The sequence below is a fragment of the Globicephala melas genome, chromosome 10 (genome assembly GCF_963455315.2).
Source record: "Globicephala melas chromosome 10, mGloMel1.2, whole genome shotgun sequence".
Taxonomy (NCBI): Eukaryota; Metazoa; Chordata; class Mammalia; order Artiodactyla; family Delphinidae; genus Globicephala; species Globicephala melas.
Window position 1 is genome coordinate 63,629,299 of NC_083323.1, and position 23,816 is coordinate 63,653,114.

Sequence of the window (23,816 nt, forward strand, 5' to 3'; positions counted from 1 at the left end):
CACACAATCCTGATCTCCCAGGAATTTGGGTATTGGAATAATTTCCCTCCCCCTCACTTGCAGTGCACACGAGTGACTTCTAGTCCAATCTGTTTATTCCGTGTTCTCAATCCCCTCCTCCCATTAGGCAGCCATTGGAACCAGCACACCTCCCTCTTTCCCTCTTTGCCCTCCATCCAGAGTTTATCTTGTCCTTCTGCAAACACATCCTGCTCAATATAGACTGAAGTTTCTGTCATTGAGAATAGAGTGATCTATAAACCTGGAAAAGAGAGGTAGGGTCTCAGATTCAGCCAGGTTAGGCTGGATGGGGGCGGGGGTGCTCAAACCTAGAATGGGCAGAGGTGGTGATGAAGAAGTGGGGCTACTGCCAATGGATGGTGGTTAGAGGGGTGCGAGGTGGCAATGAAGGGAGCTGAAACACCCCGGGCCTCCCACAGGAGTGCTGTAGATCCTTGTGTCTATTCAGAAGTCATATCCGTAAGGCAAAACGCAAAGACACAGACCAATCTTTAGTTCCTTTGAATGCCAGCACTGCCCAGATTCTGGGGCCAGTTGTCCCTGGTAAGACCAAAACTTCCTATTCCATTTCCCAACTCTGACTAGAAATGCAAGAGTCTCCCAAGGATTTCAGTGAGGGGAAGGAGTAATACTTCCCTTGATCTCCCCACCCTCACCCTTCCAGCCTAACCTGGTCATTGGGCTTCTGATGAGGCAGTGGCGGGGGCTCCGGATCCATGGCATGGTGTCCTCTGGGCGCACTCCTGGACTGTGGGACCGCCAGAAGCTGAAGTTCTGAGCATCAGTCAGGGGGACTCTGAAGACCTGATTGGGGACTGAATGGTTGGGGGAAGGGCAGGTTATCCAATTTCTTAGAGTTGTTTGCTCCCTTTTGCGCCTCAGGGCATCACAAGCCCAGCCTAGCAACTGGGCCTGACCAGGTGCTGAGAAGTCCTGGAAATGTGGTCACCACACTGAGTTCCACTTCTGGATTCCAGCATCTCTCCAGCATCTCGCACCCTTCATGGTCAGTGGAATCAGTCTTGGTTCTTCCTGCTTCTGCTATAAGCCCATCTCCAAGAGAGCTTTCCCCAAGTGCTAAGGTGGTGGAAAAACAAGTGGTCAACCCACTTGGTTTGTTTTCTTTCTTTCTTTGACCGTGCTACACGGCTTGTGGGATCTTAGTTCCCCGACCAGGGATTGAACCCGGGCCCTCGGCAGTGAGAGCACAGAGTTCTAACCACCCAACACACTTGGAAAATGTGCAAGGTGAGTCTACTGGTTCTTTTTTTTTCCCTCTTTGCTCATTTCAGGTAATTCTCTGAAATTTAGCAGTGATACTACCTCATGTTTGGATATTACTAATAGATATCATTTATCAAGCACCTGTTATGTTCTAAATGTTGTATTAGGTATTAAGTGTTTTTAAAATTTTGAAATAATACCAGACTTACCTAGATTTTCTTTTTTTTTGGATTTTCACTTTTTATTTATTTGAATAAATCTATACCAGTGTATAAAAATTATATATATATATATATATATATTTTATTCTTTTTTGCTGTACGTGGGCCTCTCACTGTTGTGGCCTCTCCCGTTGTGGAGCACAGGCTCCGGACGCGCAGGCTCAGTGGCCATGGCTCACGGGCCCAGCCGCTCCGCGGCATGTGGGATCTTCCCGGACCGGGGCACGAACCTGTGTCCCCTGCATCGGCAGGCGGACTCTCAACCACTGCGCCACCAGGGAAGCCCATAAAATTTGTATATTTTTAAAACAAAAAATTATAGCCTAATATTCTAGCTGTATGGTCTTTATAATCATTATTATTTTTTAAATCCCTAATATGCTATTGAGTAGATGTTATATTTTTCACTTGTTTTCCTATTAATCGATAAAAAGCTTTTAAAAAGTTTTGCTCGTAGAAATAACAGATATTCCTCTTCATGCGTATCTTTTTTAGTTTCTGAAAGTATTTGTTTTTTTAAATTAAACTTTAATTTTGAGATAACGATAGATTCACATACAGTTGTAAGAAGTGAAAGACAGAGATCTTGTGTACCCTTTAGCCATGTCCTCCCAGCCCCCACCGAGGTAACATCTTGTAAAATTATAGCACTTTATTACAACCAGGGTATTAACATATTGATACAGAACGGTTCTACCACCACAGAATCCTGGAGTTGCCCTTTTATAACCACATCCTCCTCCCTCCACTCCTTGGTAATCAATAATGTGCTCTTCAGTTCTATAATTTTGTCATTTTAAGAATGTTATGTAAATGGCATCATACAGTATGGGATCTTTTTTGGGATTGGCTTTCTTTACATAGTAGAATTCCCTGGAGATTCCTCAGTATTTGCATGTTTCAGTAGGTTGTCCTAGGTGCTTTTTTAAATGTACATTTTCTCTAACTTTCACAAAAAATGCGGCAGTATAATTCCGATTTTCAGATGATCCAGAGAGATTAAGTGGTTGAAGGAATTTCCCCAAGGTCACACGGCTTATTTGGAGTTTAAACTCAGTTCAAATTCCAAAGCTTTGATCCTCACAACAATTCTGTAAGATTGGTAGAGTAGGCATTTTCTGGTTTTTTGTTTTGTTTTTTTAAATAAACGAGGAAGCAGGTTACAAAAGGATAAGTGATTGCCCAAGGTGAGACACTTAAAAGAGACAGAAATAGTACTCACACCTGGATCTTCTGCTTCCAAGTCTGATTCAGTTTTTATTTTATCTTTCTTACCCCACCATTCAAGTCTACTTTCTCCTTCTTCTTCTCAGTCTCTTCTTGGCTCTTTTTGCCCCCATCCCCTGCTCTATAACAATGCCCCACCACATCCCAGCCATTCTTTACGAACTCAGACACATCATTTCTGCCCCTAGCAGGTGACAAATCCCAGATACTTACATGTCTTTAACAACACCTTCCGTACAGCTTCCTGGTACCTTGTGTGGCTATTCTGGTGCACGGAATGATTCCCATCTTCTGAGATAATAGGGGGAAGCCTAGTGGGCTCTGGTTCTTTCTGGTCTGAAACGAGAGCAGACTTGCTCTGAGTACTTAGCAAATGGGGTTATTTGACTTTCTGAGTCTCTGGTCTCCATGCCAACCAGGCACAGGGCAGGGATCTCTCCAAGCCACTCACATCCGATTCTCAGGATCTCAGGAGTCAAATCAAAATGCCTGTGACAGAGGGGAGGGAGGGAGAACAGGGATCAGACCTTCCTCACTACTCTCTTGCTCCTCCCTGACTCCTGGTTTTGAGTGGCCTCCTGCTAGAATCAGGATATTGACAAATACTTAGGGTTAGTGTAGGTGAAAAAGGCCCCTTGTCTGGATGGATATTCCTTTCCTGAGATTGGCATATTTGCAGAGCTTCAGTTGGTCTAACTGGAAGTTATGTTTAAGCTAAGTATTGGAGGATAAGAAGGGATTCATGGGACATAGTAGTATCAGGAAGAGCATTTCGGGCAGCAAGATATCAAGTGCGTTAGAAGCGCTAGAGAGGTCTCAGCTTGCTGTTGACTTAGAGCTGGACTAGTGCTGGGTAAAGTGGAGAGGGACGGGGCCGGCAGCTGGAAAGGCAGTGTAAAGTAGGGTAGTGTAGACTTAGCATTCTTATGGGAGTTTAGGAATCTCCTCTGAGGCAAAATCTGTATCTTACAGTGACTGAAAAAACCAGACCTTCCTTCCTCAGTGCTATGGTCTGAATGTTCCCATCCCCCCCAAATTCACTTGATGAAAACTTAATGCCCAAGGTAATCGTATTTGGAGGTGGGGCCTTTGGGATGTGATTCATGAAGGCAGAGCCCTCATGAATGGAATTAGTGCCCTTGTAAAAGAGACCTGAGAGAGCTTCCTTGCCCCTTCTGCCATGTGAGGAAACAATAAGAAGTGTGCAACCTGGAAGAGGGCCCTCACCTGGCATCCTGATCCTGGACTTCCAGCCTCCAGAAATGTGAGAAATAAATTGCTGTTGTTTATCAGCCACCCAGTCTATGGTATTTTGTTACAGCAGCCTGAATGGACCAAGACACCCAGCCTCTTGTGTAGCGAGGCCATGGGCAAAGAGTTTTGGTAGGCCAATCAACACATCTTCTCCAGATTTTGAATCAAAGATTGGGGTTGCAAAGAAGCTGGGACCATGTAAAGTCTTTTTCTGTTGATGGAAGTTGGGGCAGTGAAGCTGCATCTTGTTTCGAGCAGCAGTATCCGGGGCCCAGTGTCCTTGGTGTCAGCAGTGCCCACCACAGCATCGAATGCAGTGGCGTCTGTGCCCAGCCAGGTCTGCAGCATGATTCTGAACATTGTTTCTGGTTACCCTCTGCCAAGCTTTGTTCCCTGTTCCTTCTACAATTTTTATATGTTTCCCAATATTCCTTTTTTTATAAACTACTTCATTGTATAACAGAAAAAGTTGTATATATTTAATATATACAGCTTAATGAGTTGGGAGATAAGTATACACCTGTGAAACCATCACCACAATCTATGCCACAGACATATACATCACCTCCAAAAATCTCCTCCCACCTTCTTTGTTTATTGTTGTTATTATTTTTTTGACAAGAACATCTAACGTAAGCTCTAACCTCTTAGCGAAGTTTTAAGTATATAACACAGTATTAACTATAGGCTCTGTGCTGTATAATAGATCTCTAGGACTTATTCATCTTGCATAACTGAAATTTTATACCCTTTGATTACTACCTCCCTGTTTCTTCCTCCCCCCAGCCTCTGGCAACCACCATTTTATTCTCTGCTTCTATGAGTTTGATTATTTTAGATTCCTCATACAAGTGGTATCATGTAGTATTTGTCCTGTGTCTGGCTTATTTCACTTAGCATAATGTCTTCCAGATTCATCCATGTTGTTGCAAATGGCAGGATTTCCTTTTTTTAAGGCTGAATAATATTCCATTGTATGCATATACCACATTTTAAAAATTCAGGGACTTCCCTGATGGTCCAGTGGTTAAGACTCCGCCCTCCCAATGCAGGGGGCCAGGGTTCAATTACCTGGTCAGGGAACTAGATCCCTCACGCCGCAACTAAGAGCCTGCATGCCACAACTAAAAAAGATCCCGCATGCCGCAACGAAGATCTCGCGTATAGCAACGAAGACCCCGCGTGCTGCAACTAAGACCTGGCGCAGCCAAATAAACAAACCAACATTTTAAAAAATAATAAAATTAAAAAAAATAAAAAACCCATTCATGCGTTGATGGACATTTATGTTGCTTCCATGTCTTGGCTGTTGTGAATAATGCTGCAACGAATATGACAGTGCAGATATCTCTTTGAGGTCGTGATATCAGTTCCTTTCAGGATATCTATTAGAAGTGGGATTGCTGGATTATATGGTAGTTCTATTAATTTCTTGAGAAATCACCTTACTGTTTTCTATACTGGCTGCACCCATTTGCTTTCCCACCACAGTGCACATGGGTTCCCTTTTTTCCTCACCAATGCTGGTTATCTCTTGTGGGTTTTTTTGATTATAGCCACTTTAACAGGTGTGGGGTGACATTGCGGTTTTAATTTGCATTTCCCTCATGATTAGATGTTGAGCATCTTTTCATATACCTGTTGGCCATTTGTGTGTCTTCTTTGGAGAAATGTCTTTTCAGATCCTCTGCCCATTTTTTGTTGGATTTTCTTTTTTTTTTTGCTGTTGAGTTACAGGAATTCCGTATATATTTTGGATATTAACCCTTTATCAAATACATGGTTTGCAAGTATTTTCCCCCGTACTATAGGCTGCCTTTTCATTTTGCTGATTGTTTCCTTTGCTGTGCAGAAGCTTTTTAGTTTGATGTAATCCCACCAATATTCTTTTAATAAATTCATGTTCTGCTTAAGTAGGCTAGATTTGGCTTGCATCTCAGAATCCTGGGCTTGTCAGGAACTGGGTCAAAATTTGCCATTCTCTCTTGAAATTGTTAAGATAGCTGACTCACCTCTGGTGGATGGTGGGGATGCCCCCTCTGTTTTAATTAATTAATTAATTAATTTTTGGCTGTGTTGGGTCTTCGTTGCAGTGCGCGGGCTTCTCATTGCAGTGGCTTCTCTTGTTGCGGAGCAGAGGCTGTAGGCTCGCGGGCTTCAGTAGTTGTGGCTCACGGGCTCAGTAGTTGTGGCTCGTGGGCTCTAGAGCGCAGGCTCAGTAGGTGTGGTGCACGGGCTTAGTTGCCCCGCGGCATGCGGGATGTTCCTGGACCAGGGCTCGAACTCGTGTCCCCTGCATTGGCAGGCAGATTCTTAACCGCTGTGCCACCAGGGAAGCCCCCCCACCTCTGTTTTATAGTCCTTCCCCAGCTCCTGCCTTTCCCCCTTCATCCTGCTTGGCCCCACGCATTCGTCATCATCTGTCCCTCCACACTCCCTTTTGCACTCTAGTGGAAATCTCCTTTAACATTCTCTGAGACAATGACATTACCAGAGTGGGACACTGTTTGAATCCCCTCCCTTGACAGTTGAGGGCTTGGGCAGGTGGAAGCCTGGACTGAACCAGGGGCTGAACTTACTTCATCACAGTTTATAGCAATGAGGGGCCATTTCCTAGAAGCAGTGTCATTTGAGTTTGGTCGTTTGACTTTGGGCTAAGTGAAGGTGTCACAATGTCTATGGCCAAGTAAGTGTAGACTGAGGAGAAAGAGCAAGAGCATATTCCTAGTAGGCAGTGGGACCTGGACTACAAGTAATTATTGGTCTGGGTGCAGGTGACAGTGGGAGCTCTTTATCGGGTCCCGAGGCCTCAGACTGTTCTTTAGGGTACAGCCAGATGATGCTCTCTATTATCTCAGTTTCCAAGTGGTAGTCTTCCAGCTTCCTGTATGGGTTACTGTGTGCTTGGAGGTGTATTGGACAGCATCACCCACTTGGATGCCTTCCTCTCGACTCAAGCACCAGTTGGCATATTCCTCGGATCAGTATTTGGTGAGCTGGAAGATATTTTTGGTAACCCGTAGCTTCTGCAAGCTGCCAAGTTTTGGAAGCCACTTGAGGTGAAGGGTGGTGCGGGGTAGGTGAGAATCATGCCACAGCTACTTGTGAAAGGGCATGTTCTGGGTAGAGGGATGCAATGAACTCTTTATAACTCCACCATGGCAAGGTAGATGAATCCATCATTTTGTTGGTAGATGGTATAACACAGGTTCTTCGCTCACCCAGTTAATACTATACTCCATATGTTTTTTTGTGATAAATAGATACGAAGGAAGGGCCCTGACAATTTCTTCTAGAGCCAGGCCATAAATTAGGAGTTGCCATAAGACCAGATTTAATGCTTTGAATGGACCATGAAGGACATACGGGGTAGTGCAGAAGTACTTGGGTGGACCTTCTACTTTTCCAAATTTATGTTGCAGATTTCTCAATAGTATAAGCTTCCCAGAGCCACTGGGATGGTCACAAAATCTTAGTTTTCCACTGCTTTGCCCATTGCCTCTGTTCGCTGGAACTGGGGCTGATTGGCCGCAATGTTTTCAGGCTGAAGAATTTTTAGAATGGGTCTACCTCAGTGGCTCCCAGGATTCTGACTTTCAGGTTAGGGTGTTTGCCTGTCTGTTCCAGATTCTGAGTACATGGTGGTGATAATATCTAACAGACATTACTTGCAGTTGTCTTGAAGTTGGTGTCACTGCAAGCAGAGTAATACCACCCTGACTAGAAATTTATACAAGATCAGTTTGAGAGAAAATGTTGTGGTACTGTACATAAAATATGACTCCTGTCTAAGAGGTCGTATCAGCTGTGGGGCATTAATCCCTCAAAGTTGAGTGGCGCGTTAACATGGATTGAAATTGGCTAAAGTATGTTTTGAAGGCTATCTTGCACTTATTGTCTTTCCTGAGATAAGGAAATAGTCAGTGCTTTGGGAGGAAGTGGACAAGAGCATAAACCCAGAGAGCCAGACCAATTCCCAGGGCACATTTTACACATGGGGACAGTTCCTTTGCCTCCAAAAATATCTTCCTCAAAGTGGTGCACTTGTTACACAGGGGAGGTGGAGGGGGCATGAGATAACAGAGAGGCTTACTGCTGGTTGCAGACTGCTGATGTAAAATGGACTACACGGATATTCTAGAGATAACAACAATAAAAAGGGCTAATAATTAGTGAATGTGCTCAGCACAACTATAAAAGGTAGGTACTGTTACTATCTTATTTTGTAAATGGAGAAACAGAGGCCCAGAGAAGTTAAGTGATTTGCCCAAGGTCACATAACCAGCGTATGGCAGAGACATGAGTTTAACCCAAGCAGTTTGGCTCCAGAGCCCATGCTCTTAACCACCGCATTAAACTGGCTCTTGAAATCATCTCATCAGGCCTTCCAGGAAAGACCAAGGACTAAGGAAAAACATGAACTGATAGAACTAGCCTCTTAATGGGCTCCCCTGTGTACAGCTCAACGGGGGCCCTGTCAAGGGTGTCTGCTCAACTTGGAGAAGCCTTGAGTTGGGAGAGAGACATGATGATATCACCTTGTTCTAGAGGCAGATCCCTGCCTCCCTGAGATTCACTGAATTGTGGAATATCGTTTCCTATGGCCAGCATCGAGGGAGCAGAGAGGACTGGAACCTGGGGCGCCAGTCTTCAGTGGATTAGATCAGTCCCAGTGAGGACAACCAGTGGGGAAATGCCAAGCCCCTGTGGAAAATGTGGTCTATCTGCTGCAATACAGACACAGTCATCCACCTTGGAGGTGCCCACTCCCTAGGCTTTGACAGATTGTAGCTGTGAGTAGCTTGAGTACCTTCTCCCTTCTGGTTTCAGGTGGATGGGGATGATGGTCTATAGCAGCTATGAGACATATGAGTGTTTCCAAAATACATTTCTGTAACTTCAGTATGTTTATCCATTTAGAAAGGCAGAGGGGCTCCGAGGTTTTGGCCAGTTCACTCTTGGCTGAATTGTGCCATTCATGCTCCTGTTTGAAAAGCCAGAACTACAGTGCCCTCTGCTGGAGTCTAAGTGGCATCTCCAGCTGTCTCCTAATAGCGGGTCACCAAACAGGCAGCCAGGAGAGGTCAGGAGAACTAGGAGACTGAGCAGAGGACATTCCAATCAGGGTGGGAAAAACCACCTATGGGACCCCTTTGACACGATCCAGAAAATGAGAGTACAAGTGATATATGCTCGGCTTTTACCAAAAATGTGAGATTTACTTTTTCTTTGAAGAGATTCATTTGGAAGTAAGAGCAACTTGGAGGACTCATTAGTGAATTCCTCTGGGAGAAGGAATGATAAAGGCAGCAGTGGAGGAAGATGGAGTGAGGCCCTTTGGATGTGCGGAGCTTGGAGGTCATCGTGTCTGTGGCTGGAGGGCAGTCACTAGAGAGTCTGGCAGGGAGAGGTCATTCGTTTCAAGCCAAGAATAAGCATAAGCACTCTTAACCACCCACCCCCATCGATTTGCCTCTGAGACACCTGTCAGTGGGCAACGCCCTGAGTGTAGATTTGTGTTAGGATGATGCCTAGCTTGACCACGGGTTTTCATATAACGAGGCAAGGGAGTTAGTTGTCTCAGCAAAGGGCCAGAAAAAAGGGAATTTTTCTGAAATTCTGACACTCCTGGACCAAGAGGAGTGTCCAGGTATGACGCTAAGAGTAGGTGGGAGGACAGGGTTCAAAGCAGGTGGTGAGACAGATTCAGCAAAGAAAAAGACAGATATATGGCCATGCTCCCCTGGGCAGGACAGAGAAGGGAAAGCTTAGGCACTCAAGGTGAATGAACACAGGAAGCTGGGCTGAACCTGCAGAGGCAACTAGTAGTATTATCAGGAAGGGTGAGTCTGGGAGGGGCAGGAATCTACGGATTAGTAGACAAGAGAGTTCTGGTCACTGGTCAGGGATGCTCTTCTGTGGGTGGCTGCAATTGACCAGGCTCTTTCAGGGCCTGGATGAGCTATCCTTTGAAGCCAGCTAGCATTTGTTGCTTCTCAAGGAATCTTATGGTTAAAAATATTGCTTTCCATGGGAATTCCCTGGCGATCCAGTGGTTAGGATCATCACTTTCACTGCCAAGGGCCCAGGTTCAATTCCAGGTTGGGGAACTAAGATCCCACAAGCTGTGCGACCAAAAAAAAAAAATGTACGTATATATGTGTGTGTGTATATGTGTGTGTGTGTGTGTGTATTGCTTTTCAGGTACCCTGTCCTGGCAAGTATGTTTTGAGTAGCAGGACAAAGATATTCCAGTCAGAGGAAAGGTATATATTCCATATGTAAATAATAACTTACTTATTATGATTTATCACTTTTCTTCCAATCATCTGTTGTACAGTTTTATGTGCTAGGTCTTAGCTGTATTACATACATTATATAATTTAATCTCCACAACAAATCTATAAGGAAGGCATTATTATCTCCATTTACAAGTGAGGAAACAGGCACTCTGAATTTGCTTAGCGAGTTAGCTCCATGAATCTGAATAACTTTGAGTACCTGATAAAAATGAGTTTCTGAAGTCAAGGATAGACCAAGGTATGCTCTCCACACTCAGTTTTCCTCCTTGGTTTTTCTATTTTGGTTCTTTATCAGGAGGAAAAGAAAGGAAGGAGGCAGAGACTGGCAGAATAGTTACCTGTGTTGACTCATGTCTATGAGTTTTCATTATGACTATAATAAGGAAAGCTTGAGTGGACCCTCACATCTACTAGAAGGGAAAAAAAACTTTCTTCAAAGAAAAATTGTGAATGACTTAAAAATATTATAGTATGTGTTAAGAATGAGAAGTGTTCATAAGTTCATTTTAATGGTTGCTGTTAAAACCCTCATTGAAGGGCCAATTAAGAGTGCGGTTGATTTGAGCATGGAGAACAGGTTGAAGTGCTAGTACAGGGGGACAGAAAAAGGTCAAGCCACTTGAGTGAATGTATTAACAAGGTGAAATCAGCCAGAAAGAGAGCAGGGCCAGAGAATCATTCTGAAGACAAGTGTGAATGACAAATTAGAGTCCTGCAAGATCACATGGAACTAAGGGTGAGCACAGTCAGGAACTGTGTGTTCCTTGAATTAATGAATGTAGAAATAGGGATTAGAAAGACTTGGGTAAGCAAGGTGGATGGATGTTGTTTTCTAAGAGTCAAACAGAATGCTGTATTTTCTCCATACATACTTTCCCAAACCAGTTCTGAAGTAATAGGAAGGTATGAGCCAAGTTCCCCGTTACGGTGGTCCACATTCCCAAATCTCTGCCAGCTGACATATTTCAAGCAACCTCAGCAGCACCAGGATTCAGAACCAGGTGAGCTCTGTTGCACTTTCCTGTTGATATGTTAAATAAGATGAGAGCTAAGAGCCTCAGTGACGCAACTACTGAAGCCTGTGCGCCTGAAGCCCGTGATCCGCAACAAGAGAAGCCACTGCAATAAGAAGCCCGCACACCGCAACTAGGGAAAGCCCACGCACAGCAACGGAGACCTAACGCAGCCAAAAATAAATAAAGAGGATATTACACTTGTTAACATATATGCACCCAATATAGGAGCACCTAAATATAAAACAAATACTAACAGACAATAAAGGGAGAAATTGACAGGAATACAACAATAGTAGGAGACTTTAATACCTCACTGACATCAATGGACAGATCTTCTAGACAGAAAATCAATAATGCAACAGAGATACTAAATGACACAATAAAACAGTTGGACTTAATTTATATCTACAAGACACTACATCCAAAACAAAACAAAAACAAACAAACAAAACAAACCCAGAATACACATTCTTTTCAAGTCACATGGAACATTCTCTAGGATAGACTATATAAAGGACACAAAACAAGACTCAACAAATTTAAGAGGAGAGAAACTATTTCAAGCATCTCTTCTGACCATAACAGTATGAAACTAGAAATCAACCACAGAAGGAAAAATGAGAAAAAATGGCTTGTCAGAAATGGGAGATGAGTTACAGGGTTCTGGCCGGGATGCAGTGAAAGCAGTCTGTGATCAAAGTGGGAGTTGGAAGTGCTTTGTTATGGTTTTAGCCTTGAATTCCTTCTAGATTTTGAAATTTGCTCTTATGAGGATGAAGCTCTTGCCTCAGCTCTACACATGGCTGGCTCATTCTCATTCTTCACGGTGTGGCTCAAACATTACCTCCTTGATTACTGTCTAAAGTGGGCCTCTCAGGCTTCCCTGGTGGCACAGTGCTTAAGGATCTGCCTGCCAATGCAGGGGACATGGGTTTGAGTCCTGGTCCGGGAAGATCCCACATGCCCCGGAGCAACTAAGCCCATGCACCACAACTGCTGAGCCTGCACTCTAGAGCCTGCGAGCCGCAACTACTGAGCCTGCATGCCACAACTACTGAAACCTGCGTGCCTAAGAGCCCATGCTCTGCAACAACAGAAGCCACCACAGTGAGAAGCCTGTGCACTGCAATGAAGAGTAGCCCCCGCTCGCCTCAACTAGAGAAAGTCTGCGTGCAGCAGTGAAGACCCAACGCAGCCAAAAAAAAATAATAATAATAAATAAATAAATAAAGTGGGCCTCTCCAAGTTACTCTCCATCATGGGATCTGCAAACTCAGTTGCCTATAAGAGTCAGGCAGATAATGTTTATGAGTAAAACAACTAAGAAACCTGTCCCATCTAAAGGGGCAGCTGCTACTTTGCTCTGGTCAGCTGTGGTCATGTGGGAATTTAGGGCCAGTGTGGCCAGTTCTAATTTTTAAGAGAAGTCAGAAATGTGGATTTTACATAAAACCTCCTGATTTTTAGATGTGCGTCCAAATTTTTTAAGAAATCACTCTGCAGGCTGAGTCCGGCCCTCTGGCCAGCAGTTTATAACTTCTGATCCATTGCATCAACTCTCCCACCCTATATCCTTCCCAGTACTTGTTATATTCTGTGAATATCTTGTTTGTTTATTTACCTGTTTATTGTCTGTGTTAGTCACTGTTGTATTCCTAGTGCCTGACACAGTGCCTGGCACCATCAGTTCCCAATAAATAATTATCTGATGTTGGATGAGAAGGGGAGTCTGGATTGGTGCCTTACTTGGGAGGTTTCTATGTATTCTGAAATTATATATATAAATTATAAATATGAATATATATATGTGTGTGTTTATATAGAGGTGTGTGTATATATGTATATACGTAAATATATGTGTATACACACACACACACACACACACACACAAACACCTGTATATGGCAAATCTTTTCTCTTAGTCTCTCTTTTATTTATCTATTTATTTTGGCAGTGCTGCACGGCTTGTGGGATCTTAGTTCCCAGACCAGGGATCAAACCCAGGTCCTTGGCAATGATAGCACAGAGTCCTAACCCCTGGACTGCCAGGGAATTCACCTCTTAAGTCTCTTTCTTGCCTTTTAACTTTATGATGTCTTTCGATACAGAATTATAACTTTTATTTAGGAAAAATTGTCAATCTTTTCTCTTAGGCTTCTGGGGCTATGTCCTATGGGAAAGTTTTCCAAATTAACTTACAAAGTGTTCTCTTTTTTTTTTTAATTTTTAATTTTATTTTTGGTTGCATTGGGTCTTCATTGCTGTGTGCGGGCTTTCTCTAGCTGTGGCGAGCGGGTGCTATTGTTTGTTGAGGTGCGTGGGCTTCTCATTGTGTTGGCTTCTCTTGTTGCGGAGCACGGGCTCTAGGGTGCACAGGCTTCAGCAGTAGTGGCACACGGGCTCAGCAGTTGTGGCATATGGGCTTAGTTGCTCCGCAGCATGTGGGATCTTCCCGGACCAGGAATTGAACCCGTGTCCCCTGCATTGGCAGGAGGATTCTTAACACCTGTGCCACAAGGGAAGTCCCTATACTTATTTATTTTAAATCTGCCTTGTAATCCAAACATTTACCAAAAAATCTTCTTTTCACTTACTTGATAGTGACCTTTTTTTTTTTTTTTTTTTTTTTTTTTTTGCGGTATGCGGTCTTCTCACTGTTGTGGCCTCTCCCATTGCGGAGCACAGGCTCCGGACGCGCAGGCTCAGCAGCCATGGCTCACGGGCCCAGCCGCTCCACGGCATGTAGGATCTTCCCGGACCGGGGCACGAACCTGTGTCCCCTGCATCGGCAGGCGGACTCTCAACCACTGCGCCACCAGGGAAGCCTGATAGTGAACTTTGAAGCACAAAAGTTTTAAATTTTGATGGAATCCAATTTATCTGTCTTTCCTTCTGTCACTTACGCTTTTGTTGTCTTTTCTTAGAAACCACTGCCTAATCCCAAGGTCATGAAGATTTTTCTCCTAAGAGTTTTAAAGTTTTAGCTCTTACATTTATGTCTATGGTCCATTTTGAGTAAATTTTTGTATATGGTGTGAGGTGGGGTCCAATTTCATTCTTTTGCATGTGATTATCCAGTTTTTGCCGCACAATTTGTTGAAACGACTATTCTCTCCCATTGAATTGTCTTGGCATTCTTGTTGAAAATCAATTGACCATAAATTAAGGGTTTATTTCTGGACTCTCAATTCTGTTTCACTGATCTATATGGCAATTCTTATGCCAATATAACACGGTCTTGATTATAGCAGCTTTGTAGAAGATATGAAATTGGGAAGTATGTCCTCCAACATTGTTATTCTTCAAGATTGCTTTGGTTATTCTGGGTCCCATATATTTCCATATGAATTTTACGATATCTTGTCAATTTCTACCAGATATCATTATCTTTGGGAGATATTTCTTTTTCAAAAAAAATTGATATATAGTTTACATAAAATATTATGTTAGTTTCATTTGGGTGATATTTCACTACAAGGAATTCTAAGCATCTAAAATGTGTCTGGAAAGGGATCTCACATTTATTCCCCCCCTGCATCCTAACTCACATACTGAATTTGGCAAATATTCAGGAATCTCCAACTTGGTCCGGGACACTTATCTATGTTTTTATCAGTAATCCTTTAAGGTACCCTAGTTTCTTTTTGTTTTTTTGGCCGTACTGTGCAGCATGCGGGATCCTAGTTCCCCCACCAGGGATCGAACCCATGCCCCCTGCGTTGGGAACGCGGAGTCTTAACCACTGGACCACCAGGGAAGTCCAAGGTGCCCTAGTTTCTTGATGTATTTTAGACTATTAAGTGTGAATAGCTCAATATTATATATATAGTAGAAGCTCTTCTAAGGAAGCTCCATTGAGGGTACTTCCCTGGTGGTCCAGTGGGTAAGACTCTGGGCTCCCAATGCAGGGGGCCCAGGTTCAATCCCTGGTTGGAGAACTAGATCCCACATGCATGCTGCAACTAAGAGCTCGCATGCCGCAATGAAGATCCCTCATGCCACAGTGAAGATCCTGCATGTTGCAACTAAAGATCCTGCATGCCGCAGATAACATCTAGCGCAGCCTAAATAAGTAATAAATAAATAAATAATAAATATTAAATAAAAGAAACTCCATTGAATAGACTTGCTAGATTAATTAATGTTCTCCATTTCCTCTGAAAAACATATTAAAAAATGCCTGCAACACTCCAGTTGCAGCCAAGAGCTACTCTAGAGTACACCTGCACACTTACGCTCCCACTGGAGTTGTGTGCACACCAAGGGCCAGCTGTGGTTCTCCTCCCCATACAATTCATGCCAGGTTTATTCTGTAATTGCAATATTGCAATTTAATGATATATTATTTCAACTAATAGAATATGTATTTTTCAAAAAAGAGCAGTGAGTGCCTCCATGAGATTTACCAGGGGCACCCAACGCAAACAGTCCCAACCTTTCTACATAAAATGTAACAAGCAAGCATGAAATAAATTTATGAGATATTAAAAAAAAAGAGCAGTGGTTTGTATAAAAATGAAATTGAATGCTTTGGAAAAACTCAAACTTCAAAAAATTACACTTTAAATTCAAATGGATGTGATTTAGAAAAGTACCATTTTGCAACTATCATAGAAATAATTGAACCATCACTATATACTAAAACTAGTAAGCGAGAGTTTGATGAAGAATAGGGTATTTACATTTTTTCAAAGTATCTTCCTGGTAATTATTACTAATTACAAAACAAAGATAGTAACTTGACAGTGGAGAAAACTGGAAAACACCACCTTAATCAAATGGTCAAAGTTAACATCACCAATAATGGGACAAAATGACATCACAAGCCTCCTGATGTGATGTATTGAAGACATGATATTGCTTAGTCCTGCCAAAAATATTTAAACCTAATCTAATCTTGAGAAACATCAGACAAACCCAAATTAAGAAAAATTCTATAAAATATCTTGCCTGTACTCTTAAAATTGTCAATGTCATGAAACAAAGCATCAGAGGAATTGTTCCAGATTAAAGGAGACTAAAGAGACCTGCCAACTAAATGCAATCCTTATTGGATTGATTTATCAATAATTAATTAATTTAATTGGTTAATTAACCAATCAAATAATTGATTAACCAATTATTTCTATTTCTATGATCAGTCTTATCCTTAATTTTATCCTAGAAGGAAAAATTTTGTTCTAAAGGACATTAATGGGACAATTGGCAAAATTGGAATATAGACTATAGATAATTAAATAGTATTGTATTGGTGTTAAAATTGCTGAGTTTGATACCTATACTGTGGGTTGTTATCTAAGAAAATGTTCTTATTCTTAGGAAATACAAACTGAAATATTTGAGAGTAAAGGGTATAATATGAGCAGCTTATTCTCAACTAGCTGAGAAAAAAAGAGATGTTTATATATAGATATGTAAATATATAAATTATATATATATGGAGAGAGAGAGAGCAAGCAAATGTGGCCAAATATTAACAATTGACTAATTTGGGTTAAGGGTATAGGGAATTTCTTTTGTACCAGTCTTACAACTTTTCTATAATTAAAAAATATTTATTTATTTATTTTTGGCTGCATTGGGTCTTTCTCTAGTTGCCGTGGCTTCTCCTGTTGCAAAGCATGGGCTATAGGTGCATGGGCTTCAATAGTTGTGGCAGGCAAGCTCTAGAGCACAGGCTCAGTAGTTGTGGTGCACAGGCTTTGTTGCTCCGTGGCATGTGGGATCTTCCCAGACCAGGGCTCGAACCTGTGTCCCCTGCATTGGCAGGCGGATTCTCAACCACTGCACCCCCAGGGAAGCCCTCTATAATTTTGAAATTATATCATGAAAATACATTATTTATTTATTTATTTTCAGCTGCGTTGGCTCTTCGTTGCTGCACGCGGGTTTTGTCTAGTTGCGTTGAGCAGGGGCTACTCTTCATTGGGGTGTGCAGGCTTCTCATTGCAGTGGCTTCTCTTGTTGCGGATCACGGGCTTCAGGCGCATGGGCTTCAGTAGTTGTGGCTCGTGGGCTCTAGAGTGCAGACTCAGCAGTTGTGGCACACAGGCTTAGTTGCTCCACAGCATGTGAGATCTTCCTGGACCAGGGCCCAAACCCCTGTCCCCCGCATTGAAAGGCGGATTCTCAACCACTGCGCCATCAGGGAAGCACTCTATAATTTTGAAATTATGTCATGAAAATACATTTTAAAGATGGTTAATTAACCATAAAGTTTATTTCCTTTCCCTCCTAAATTTGCTAAAATCACATCAAAATAACAACAACAATAATGGCATTAACCTTCAAGGTCAAAGAGAGAGCAAGGATACAATAGCAAGATGATATATTTCAGTGGAAATATCTTTTGAAAAATGGAAAGTAGAGAGAGGGGTAGTAACAAATTTATCAGAATAGGAAAAGTTTTAACTTAAGTTTCTGCAGTGAAGGATACATGCAGAATTGAGCTAATTCATTTGGGAGGCTCAAACCTTAGAACGTAGCAGGTACCACAGAAGGTACAGGTAAAGACTAGGTCCGAAAACAGGAAGGTGGTCACTGAAACTCTGTCTACAGGGCATGTGGCACAACCAGGCAAACCACCATGCCCCAACAAGGAGATAAAAGATTTCTCTGTCCAGCAATCCCACTTCTGGCTATATATCCAAAGGAAGTGAAAACAGGGTCTTGAAGAGGTATCTTCACTCTCATGTTCATTGCAGCATTATTCACAATAGCCAAGATATGGAAACCTAAGTGTCTGTCAATGGATGAATGGATAAAGAAGATGTGATGTATATATATATATATATATATATATATATATATATATATATATATATATATATGCCATGAAATATTATTCAGTCATGAGAAAGAAGGAAACCCTGTCATTTGCAACAACATGGATGAAACTTGAGGGCATTATGCTAAGTAAGATATGTCAGACAGAAGAAGACAAATACTGTATGATCTCACTTAGACGTGCCATCTAAAAAAGCGGAACTCAGAAACAGAGTAGAATGGTGGTTGGGGGGTGAGGGGATGAGATGTTGGCCAAAGGGTATAAACTTCCAGTTATAAGATGAATAAGTTCTGGGGATCTAATGTACAGCATGGTGATTATAGGTAATTATACTGCATTATATACTTGAAAGGTACTGAGAGAGTAGATCTTGAATGTTCTTCAAGAAATGGCAATTACGTGACGTGATGGAGGTATTAGAGCTAATACTTGGGTAGTTATCATCTTGCAATATATTTTAAGCGTATCAAATCAACATATTGTACACCTTAAACTTACACAATGTTATACGTCAATTATATCTCAATAAAACTGGGGAAAAAGAGAAAGATTTCTCTGGAGGAACTGAATCTTGGGGGCACTGCACTCCTGCACAAGATTTACTGTGAGGGACGGCATATGGTGCAAGACTAAAAATACGATGAATAAGTGAAAATCGAGATCCTCAAAGGTGAGACTCAGTGCCCCCTTCACCTGTCTTGATCCCAGTATGCTAGCAGACAAACATGTAACCAATCCCCAGAGAAGCAATTATAGTGTTCTTCCCTGGAGAAAATGTAGAGATCCAGAGGAAAGCTCCCAGTGAAGCCCACAGTGGCTAACTACCCCTGCCCTCCAGGCTTCTAGTCAGCTTTTCAGTTCCTCACTCTTAACTTACAATGGAGAGCCAAGGATCACCAGTTATTTGACAATAGTTATCAATGAGGAAAATAGAGATCAAAATAAACTCATAGGAAAAAGGGTGCAGAGGAAACAGAGCTAATGCAGAGAACAGAAGAGAATTTCAAATAAAGTATAATATCCCTAAAGAAAAAAGAAGACATGGAAAAGGAAAACCAGAGGACCAAAAACAGCCCTTGGAAATTAAAACTATAGTAACCAAAATAAAATGTTATGATACAAAGGTATGGTGATTTTCCTGTAGGTCCACAACTTCTTTATTACCCCTCCCCTTGAGTGTGGGCTAGATTTAGTAATTCTCTTCTAACAAACAGAATAAGGTGGAAGTCACAGTCACTTCTGGGACTGTCATAAAAAGGCATTGCGGCTTCCTTCCTCCTCCCACTCTCTCTCACTCTCTGATCACCTGCTCTGAGGAAAGTTAGCTGCCAAGTGAGAACACTCAGGCAGCTTATTGGAAGGCCCACGTGGTGAGAAACTGAGGTGTCTTGTCAATAGCCAGAGAGGAACTGAGGCCTCCAGCTATGAGATGACTGCAGCCCCTGCTGACATCCTGTCTGCAACCACAAGAGAAACCCTGAGCCAGAACGAACCAGCTAAACTGCTCCTGGATGCCTGATTCACAGAAACTATAAGGTAATAAATGTTCGTTGTTTTAAGCCTCTATGTTTTAGGGTAATTTGTTACACAGAAATAGATAATTAACACAGAAGGTTGGAAGATAAAAGTGAGGAACGTCCCAAAGAGTAAATGTTTTAAAACCCAAGGGAAGCATAGAGAAAGTTTAATTAAGTTACAGGACCAGTTCAGAAGGTTTTAGAGCTGACAAATGGAAGTTCCAAAAAGAGAGGAGAGAAAATAGAGAATAAATTAATAAAGAAATAATAAAGGAAAATTTGTCAGAAATAGAGTGCACAAATTTCCAGATTGAAAAAGCTCAGGGAATGCCTATCACAGTGAAGGAAAAAAGATCTACAGCAAATTCCAACATTATGAAATTTCAGAACACTAGGGAACAAAAAGAAAATCAAAAGTTTCTGGAGAGAAATACATCATACACAAAAGAATCCAACTGGAAGTTAGAGGACAATGAAGGTATAACTTCAAAATTCTCAGAAAATGATTTTCGACCTAGAATTTCATATCTGGAAAAACTTGACAATCAAGTGTGAGGGTAGGGCTTCCCTGGTGGCACGGTGCTTAAGAATCCTCCTGCCAATGCAGGGGACACGGGTTTGAACCCTGGTCCAGGAAGATCCCACATGCTGCGGAGCAACTAAGCCCGTGGCCACAACTACTGAGCCTGTGCTCTAGAGCCCGCATGCCACAACTACTGAAGCCTGTGCGCCTGAAGCCCGTGATCCGCAACAAGAGAAGCCACTGCAATAAGAAGCCCGCACACCGCAACTAGGGAAAGCCCACGCACAGCAACGGAGACCTAACGCAGCCAAAAATAAATAAATAAATAAATTCATTAAAAAAAATGTGTGAGGGTAGAATAAAATCATTCTTCACTCAAAAATATACCTCTTACACATTCCTAGAAAACTATTCAAGGATATATTCCAGGAAAGGGAGAGAGTAAACCAAGAAAGAAAACATGGGATCCAGGAAATAGGGAATAAAACTTTGGAGAGAGGCAAAAGCAAGTTTCAGGACAAGAGCTATGCGCCAGGAGTAGGAGAAGGCAGAGTATAGGAGTAGGAGAGAGAAAGTTTGGGAAAAAAGGAATTGGTAGATTATTTGTTGTGTTTTGGTAGATTGTTTGTTGTGTTTTGAGTGATTGGAAAAAATATCATTGGGCATTTAATAGAGCTGTTGAAGTAATTTGTGGAAAAAAGTAACAGTAGTTACCTGGAGAGCTAAGCAAGTGAAAAAATGGTGGCAATCCTTAACTCTAGGGATGAACAAAAAATTGAACAAAAAAGTTATTATAGTGACATTATTTGGCTTAGCAGTGAACAATTTTTACATATTTGTAAGACTACAAGACTATAGATTTAAACTTGTATGTTCTATTGTTACATCCCAAATCATCAAATTTAGTGGCTTAAAACAACATCCACAGGCTTCCCTGGTGGTGCAGTGGTTAAGAATCTGCCTGCCAATGCAGGGGATGTGGGTTCGAGCCCTGGTCCAGGAAGATCCCATATGCCATGAAGCAGCTAAGCCTGTGCACCACAACTACTGAGCCACAACTACTGAGCCCGCGAGCCACAACTACTGAAGCCCGCATGCCTAGAGTCCATGCTCTGCAACAAGAGAAGCCACTGCAATGAGAAGCCTGCGCACCGCAACAAAGAGTAGCCCCCGCTCACCACAACTAGAGAAAGGCCGCGCGCAGCAATGAAGACCCAACGCAGCCAAAAATAGTAAAAAAAAAAACCCCAAAACAAAAAAACAACATCCACTTACTATCTCACAGTTCTGTAAGTCTGGTAGTCTCTGCTTAGTCTCACAAGGCTGAAATCAAGATGTTGGCTGGGCTGGGGTCTTATGTGGAGACTCTAGGGAAGAATCCATTTTCAGGTTCATTCAGGTTATTGGCAGAATTCAGGTTTTTCTGGTTATAGGACTGATGCCTTGCTGACTGTCAGCTGGGACACTCTCAGCTCCTAACTGCCACCCACATTGGCATGGAGGCCCCCTGCATCTTCAAAACTGCACATGCTTCCAATCTCTGAATTCCTCTTTTGCTGTTAACTGGAAAAAACCACTCTGCTTTTAAAAGGCTTGTGTGATTAGATTAGGCCCACTCACATAATCTCCTTTTTTCCATGTAAAGTAACAATCACCAGAGTGTTATCCATCATATTCTGAGGTTCTGCCCACATTCAAAGGGGAGGGGATTATATAAGGGCAAAGTTCATTGAGGGTCATTCTTAGAATTTTGCTTACCACAAACCTAAAACTGTGACATAACTATACTGGAAAAACTAGGATGAGAGAGGGGAAGCACACAGTATAGTATAAGAAAGCTAAATTTTCAACTCTCGTAACAGGAGGGCAGTATGTAATAACCCAAAATGGAAGAAGGGAAATTTGTGGGTTAGGCCAAGTGTGTTTCTCTGAGAGAGGGTGAAGAACTCCTAATTTGGAGACAATAGCATCCCTGTGGCATAATGCCAGGACCCAGCTGGGTGGGGGCAAGCAGGGGAGGGCTGGTGTAGGCCTATTAAGGGATTCCTAGTGTCCATTAGTGGGAATGTGTGAAACAGAGCTGAATACGTGAAACAGAGCTTCTCTGAAGGTATTAGAAAGAGAACAGAGTGTGCCCAATGGAGGCCTGTACAAGATCAGTCCTTCTCAATCTTAACGTTACTTTATTTTTTCCCAGTTATCTCCTCCCTTTACCCCAACGCAACTTTTGCTTTAGTACCTGCCCACGCTTAGTTTCCTTCACATGGGTTCTCCATTCTGCCTAGAATACCCTTTCTCCTTCATTTCTGTGCTTTCAAGCAATTCATCTTTTAAGACCTTAATCTTGTCACATTTCCTGTAAACCCTCCCTTTAGAATTAGTTTTGTCACTCAGTATCACTTATTCATTCACTCACCCTACAAATATATTTGTCAAACCTCTATTATGTGAGGTACTGCTAGGTATTGTGGATATAATACAGGTCTGATACATACTCACTGCCTACTAAAACTCCTTCAATGGTTCCCTATAAAGTTAAAAGGTTTAGCATGGCTAACAGTATACTCAGTTATCTGGCCCCTGCCTAGCTTTCAAGGCCTGCTTCTCACCTCCTGTCTATGCTTTATGTGTACCCAAGGACTTGGAGTTCACTTAATAAGGTTCTCTCGATTCTCTGTTCCTTTGTCTGTGCTGTATTCCCTTGTCATCTACTTGGTGAACTCCAATCATCCTTTAATGCTCAGTCCTGGAAGCATTTCCTGTGTGAGGTCTTCTCTAAAGGATCCCCCTATTCTCATTTCAAATCCAGTAGCATCAGGTACTTCCTCTTTTGTGGTTCCATAGCATTCCATATTTAATTGACTCATACACCATATTGCAAATTTTTTTGTTTGCATGCTTATCTTCATCTGATGGTCAGCTACTTTATGGCAGAGAGAGGTCTAATCCTATCCATCTTTGTAACGCTAGTCACCAACATAAAGCCTGACACATAGTTGGTGCTTAATAAATGTTGACTAAATGAGCAAATGAATAAGAATACACTTATTCGGTTGAACAAATTGGGTGTCTTAATAAGGATATTAAATGACAGGAAAGGGAATGGATATCTTCCGTATGCCATAATTTTAACTAGTATAATTGTTAATCTTGGGGGATAAAACTCTAACCCAAAGTAGGAAAAGAAATGGCTAAGAAGTGGCCCTTCTAACCCTCTATTCTATGTTCCCCTTACATGTTTCTTCAGTTGTGTCCCTTTTCTTGTTCCGAAAGGCATTTTGATATCCTAATAGATATAAGTTGAAGAAGGCCATCTTGGGTCCTCCCTGTCCTCTTCTGGAATGTTCAGGTGGGAGCTCTGGAGTCTGTTTGGTAACCATGGTAATGTCCTGAAGAATCACTATGACTGACACTCCCTTTGTCTAAGGAGGCACAGGATTTATGAGTTCACAGTGGGGCTGGAGTGGGCTGGAGTGGCACAGGAAACAAGAGCCAGTCACCCTTTTGCTTGCCCTAGTCTTTTTTTATTTTTTAAAAATGTATCTATTTATTTATCTATGGCTGTGTTGGGTCTTCGTTTCTGTGCAAGGGCTTTCTCTAGTTGTGGCAAGCGGGGGCCACTCTTCATCGCGGTGCACGGGCCTCTCACTATTGCGGCCTCTCCTGTTGCGGAGCACAGGCTTCAGACGCGCAGGCTCGGCAGTTGTGGCTCACGGGCCCAGTT

The 23,816-nt window shown here is 42.3% G+C and overlaps 1 protein-coding gene across 1 annotated transcript; it reads right to left on the minus strand.

The window, feature by feature from the left end:
• Positions 1–213: 213 nt before the first annotated feature.
• Positions 214–23,406, minus strand: SPMIP11 (sperm microtubule inner protein 11). The gene is made up of 4 exons (XM_030835012.2): positions 23,328–23,406; positions 2,907–3,029; positions 692–836; positions 214–262 (listed from the first exon to the last, which is right to left on the minus strand). The coding sequence occupies exons 1-4, from the start codon at positions 23,404–23,406 to the stop codon at positions 214–216; spliced, it is 396 nt and encodes a 131-aa protein (XP_030690872.2).
• Between the last annotated feature and the right edge of the window lie 410 nt (positions 23,407–23,816).

What these genes read in the sequence shown, in the direction of transcription:
- SPMIP11 (XM_030835012.2), bottom strand. Translation starts at nt 23,406, where the DNA reads ATGGCCTTCTTCAACTTATATCTATTAGGATATCAAAATGCCTTTCGG. An exon ending in GGACACAACTGAAGAAACAT is followed by an intron (nt 3,030 to 23,327) that starts GTAAGGGGAACA and finishes CTCTCGTTTCAG; the next exon opens with ACCAGAAAGAACCAGAGCCC. An exon ending in GAAGGTGTTGTTAAAGACAT is followed by an intron (nt 837 to 2,906) that starts GTAAGTATCTGG and finishes CCAACCATTCAG; the next exon opens with TCCCCAATCAGGTCTTCAGA.